At 39.1% G+C, this 5305-nt stretch overlaps 1 protein-coding gene across 1 annotated transcript; it reads left to right on the plus strand.

Annotated features, from left to right (window-relative positions):
* The first annotated feature begins 1995 nt into the window (after window positions 1–1995).
* Window positions 1996–3125, plus strand: s100w (S100 calcium binding protein W). The gene is made up of 3 exons (XM_006804881.2): window positions 1996–2146; window positions 2445–2596; window positions 2702–3125. The coding sequence occupies exons 2-3, from the start codon at window positions 2453–2455 to the stop codon at window positions 2894–2896; spliced, it is 339 nt and encodes a 112-aa protein (XP_006804944.1). The 5' UTR covers window positions 1996–2146; window positions 2445–2452; the 3' UTR covers window positions 2897–3125.
* The last annotated feature ends 2180 nt before the right edge of the window (window positions 3126–5305 follow it).

Consider the following 5305-nt stretch of genomic DNA (forward strand, 5'->3'; position numbering starts at 1 on the left):
TCATCAGAAATGGTCTAAGTAGAAGGGCAGGTGTCAAGGAGTCATTATTAAAAAAGGGAACCAGGAAAAAAGACTGAGGTGTGCCAAATTACACAGGCACTGGACTGAAAATCAGCAGCAACAAGTCTTATAGAGTGGTTAACTGAAATTGAAAGTTTTTGGTTCATATTGCCGTCACATATGTATGGAGGAGGTCAGGAGAGAGGTGCAACAATGAGTGTTTACAGCCATATACAAAACACGGTAGAGGCTATGGAACACTCAGTGGAACCCAAAGTGCCAACATCACCACTGTTGAAGCAGTGCGGGATCCTCCTGACAGAGAACAGAACAAAAGGCAGCCAAGATCCAAAGAAGAGCTTTGAATGTCCTTTAAGAAGCCTGGAGAAATATTTCTGAAGACTACTTACAGACATTACAAGAAAGCTTGCCTATGGGAGTTCAGACTGTTGTAGAATAAAGGTGGTCATATCAAATATTCACTTTCAAGCTCAATAAAATTTCTCCCTTTTTGCCTTGTACACTATGATTCCATGTATGTTTGCAAGTTTCAATAAATTGCTGCACCTAGTTTACATTTTCCTAGCAAAGTATTTTTTAAAATGAGGGGTGGCTCAAACCTTTGCACAATACTTTAAGAGTTCTGCAGGTCAGAATCACTGAGGCCAGTGTGTTTTCTGAAAAAAGCATTAGAAATGATTTAATGCCTTTGCTGTAATCATTTTAACTGCAGGGTCTATAAAGAGTACTCTGCACCTTCTGACTTGGTTATTGAAAAAAGGTTTGCATCCTATTTCTCTTTTACATAGTTTCACTTTATCATTTTGGGTCATTAAATGTGGACTGATGTGAAAATGCAGATTTTTTTATATTAAATCTATAAAAAAAAATCACAAAAAAAATGAAGCAGTCTGAATGTTACACAAAGGGTATTTTATACAGCCACCATTAAAACATTAACTTCCATCACAGTATGGTCAAACAAACATGAAAAAAAGAATTTAAAGTTATGTATATTTAATAAGAAACTTTCAAAAGAAACTGAGTCTTCATGCTCATGGTGCGAATTCACCACCGAAAAGGTTCATGGCCTCTCTAGCAGTGAAACCGTAATGCATATGCCTGCCAGCAGAGTGTGGAAAGATAAAGTTTTTTTTGTAATTAACACCACATGATACTTCATCTCCATTCTCTTTTCCTCCCCTGCGACGGGAAACTGATAGTATTCAATAAGTGAAAGTAATATGACCTAAGTGAAGAGAGTGAACTGACCTATAAAGGCGACTTGGCAGGGGGGCAAGAGAGAAGAAGAAAATGCTGCCTTTCTGATGCCTTGGAACGGAGGAGTGGAAAATGAAGAGTGAGTTACATAACGGATGGACTGAGGTGACTTTCGTGAGGAACAAACATGTTCAAGCACACAGGGAAGCCGTTCACTCTGACATAAATCTGAGTTTTAACTGCAGCTGCTTTTATTTAGTCTGAATAAGTAGTGAGAGTATTAAAGTAGGACGATCACAGATACCTTTAGTGAGACTGAGCAGTGTGAAGCATCGGTTTTATGGTCACGTCACTGCATTTATTTGCAAAGCTTCCTGAACGTGGTAAAAAAAGAAAGAAAAAGAAACTAAATACATGCCTTTGAGCGTAGGCCATTAGCAACCACATACACACACATGCAGTGTAGAGATTGCACCAACTGACTGTAACTTTCCATTTAGTCTGGCTTTCTATTTTTTTTCCAGAGGGTCAGCTCCAGCCGAGCTGCTTTTTGGTGAAAATATTCCTGCTTTACTCATTTTAATTTGTGTACCAGATCTGCACATAACACTAATGTAAGGACAACAAGTCCAGCTACTTTTTCTGCACATAAACATTAACGTCCTCCTTATTTTACAGGACTGAGTAGCAGAGACAGATTTGGTACAGCTCTAATGGGTGGAGTCAGGCACATGTCAGAAGCATGAATCACTGCTGGTTTGTGTTTGTGTGGTTGCCTACATGCCAGTGTTTGTGTGCATGTGTGAGTCATACAGTGTGTGGGTGTACCCTTTAAGAGGAGGCTTTCCCTCTCAGTTTGACAACAGTCTCTCCTAGGACCAAGCTGGTGACACAGACGCGATCTCTCTTCACCTAGGGCTCTAAGGTGAGTAGTGATGGGAAGCGGGGTGTGAGGGGAGTGAGTTTTGAGGAAGGAAATAAAAGGAAATGGTTGCATTCAGTCTAGATACAGAGCGTTATTCTTGAATGATACAACAAAAAAGACAGATTGAAGAAGCACCGTTAAGGTTGATCTAATATAGGAAAAGTATTCGCTACAACTTTAGCAAGTAGCTCTGAGGATTTTTTAACGGTGACACAATTGACGTTTCTTCCATTTGTGTGTGCAAACATTAAACTTATACTGCATGCAGTTTTTAATGCCATTCTGTTTTTACGTGTAGGTTCAACCATGGCACGTCTCGACCAGGTCATTCCAAACATTGTGGATATATTTATGCAGTATGCTGATGATGGTGAAGGCAAAAAATGCCAGCTAAACAAAGTCGAGCTCCAGAAAATGTTGGAGGAACAAATTCAAAGCCCCGAGCTGAAGGTAAACAACTGAACTTCATTTGTATGAGACATCTATTAATAGAGGAATACAAAGTTTTTCTGTTCATGAGCTTCATTGTGTTAACTGTATGAATGTATTCTACAGGATCAAATTAATGCAGGTGATATTGAGGAAGCCATGCAGTTGCTGGACAAAAACCATGATGGCGAGGTCAACTTCCGCGAATTTTGCCGGTGTATTTGTGTCCTTGCCAAATGCTACTACCAGAAAAAGAGAGGCAGGGGTGGGAAGAGAGGCAAGGGGAAAGATGACAAAGACGACTGCGATCAAGAAGACTGAGGCAGCTACAGATATTAATATTCATTTTGTAGCGTTGTGTTTAAAAACGTCTGGTACATGTGATGGATACAGTACATGTATATCTGCAGGCTACTGGCTTTTGACCATTGAGCTTTCTCTGTGTTTAAGTGTGCATAATTTCCAGATTTGTCATCATCATCTGTATAAACTTGATTTCAAAAACGTTTCCATCGCATACTGAAAATAAATAAAACCTATTAAGTCTGAACTGGCCTTATTCATCTATGCATGCAATTACCTCATGTGTAGTGTCTGGGTGTTCAGTGTCATTGCAGGAAAGCATTGGCTCATCACACTTTAAACAGATATCCCTCACTTTGTTCTTCAGTCACATGTCACTGTCAGTCCTCCTACAGAGGATGTCTTATTAATTCAGAGTTAAAGCTTCATCTAATATATAGTTTCTATGCTATAAATGAGGGAAATGAAAATGTTTGTCTGTGTTCTTCTTTATTTATTTGTTTCAAAACAGCTGTATTAAACCATGAATGTGTCATGACATCAGACATCGCAAAGAATGATCAGAATTTAAATCCCAAATTTTTAGCTTCATCTTGATGAAAAAAATTTCTTAGTATTTACTATAAACAGAGCAAGTGAAATGGGGGGGGGGGAGGAGGCTATTTTTATGCTATTTCTCAATAGATTGATCCGTAAAGTATTTGACAGGGCTGCATCTCTTTTACCCTGTCATACATTAAGTTAAGTTACAGGTTTGAACAGCTCTCGTGAGAAAGCTGTATAGTGAAAACAGGTTAAGCAGGACTCCTGTGTTCAAAAGCCTCACCCAGTATAACTGACAACAGGAGTAGGATGTCAAACGTCCACGGTAAGCAGAAATATTTTAGTCACTGAAATAAAGTTTATTTAATCTATCAATTCCCCCTGTTTGCTGCCAGGTGGAGCAAGTGTACTGCGTATGTTTGATAGATACACGCATCCACCACCACTTTTAGTCATGCAAGCAACATCAAAGTTAAAACATGCATTAATTTCTGGATCAATTTAAGCCTCCAGATATCGAATACTTAACATATCCATGGATTATCCAGTTTACTGTATAAGTGATCCCAGACACCTGACTGTAACTGCTGCATAACTATAAGTTGTGTAAGGAAAAACATCCCTAATCCAAAACATTTCTGAAATAAAATCAGGGTGAGATGCAAAGACGTAAGCTCTGAGAGTCTGCACAAATTTGTTGAATTTATGTTTCAGAACAGTGGGGTTGTTTTTAAACTATTTTCTACGAGGCTGAATAAAACTAAACACGGGTTTCTGAGCAGAGAAAGTTGCGTCCTTAGTGTTTATGTGTTAAGTACTCTATTTGCATATACTTGTTTGAAATATAAACTTTGCCTCAAATTATAATTGCCCGCATGCGGTCTTACACATTAAAGCATGGATATCATACTTTTGGTCCAAAGGCATTAAAATGAAAGAGGCTAGCCAGAGAATATAAATGTCATGCTGATTTCGTGTGTGAATTTAATTAATTGGCACAAAACTTGTCTAGAGCAAACCATCCTGCACATCCTGCTATCTATCTATCTAAAGACAACCCAAGTAGTTTTTAAGTGAAGATTTAATTTATAAAATTAATTACCTCCCCTAAACCCCTGGTAAAATAATGACTTAACTGTTATTAACCACATTTTTTTGAAAGATGAGCTCAATTTCACTTGCAACACCCAGGCCCGTTTACTGCCAGACCTGTTAAGAAATCACTTAAACATAATCTGCTTGATGAAGCGAAGTAGGCTAAAAGATCTCAAAAAGCAACAAAACATGCCATAATCTAAAGAAACTAAAGCACAGATGGGAAACAAAGACTGACATTGATCAGTCAGGAAAGGGTTATGAAGCCATTTCTGAGGCTCTGGGACTCCAGTGAATGATGGTGAGATCCATCTCCTTGAGAAAACTCGGAACAGTAGCAGACCCTTCCCAGGATCAGCCCATCTTATGAAATAACTCCAAGAGCAGATGAGCGACTTATCCAGAAGGTCACAAAAGAACCGAAGAACTGTAGCCTTCACTCACCTCATTTAGGATCAAAGTTTATGATTCTTTTTTTTTTTTTTTTTAAAGTATTTCAGTGGTTACAGATGGGACAGACATGACTGGGGGATAGGAAAGGAAGAAAGAAAGAAAGCGAGGGAGGGAAAGAAAAACAGAGGGGAAGAGGGACAGTGAGAAAGGGCACAAGGGAAAAAAAAGAGAAAACAAGCAAAAAAGAGAGCAACATGATAAACACAACACCACTGCAATAATCTAGCTAAGTGTAAATAACAGTTGTGGCGGAGGTGTGGTCCTGGGCGCGGCTGCAGGGGAGGAGTGGTGCAGTGAGCTCAACGGGGCGGTGCTGGAGACGCAGGTGAGAACAGC

The sequence above is a fragment of the Neolamprologus brichardi genome, chromosome 11, assembly GCF_056152115.1.
Source record: "Neolamprologus brichardi isolate AB-2024 chromosome 11, ASM5615211v1, whole genome shotgun sequence".
NCBI classification, from domain to species: Eukaryota; Metazoa; Chordata; class Actinopteri; order Cichliformes; family Cichlidae; genus Neolamprologus; species Neolamprologus brichardi.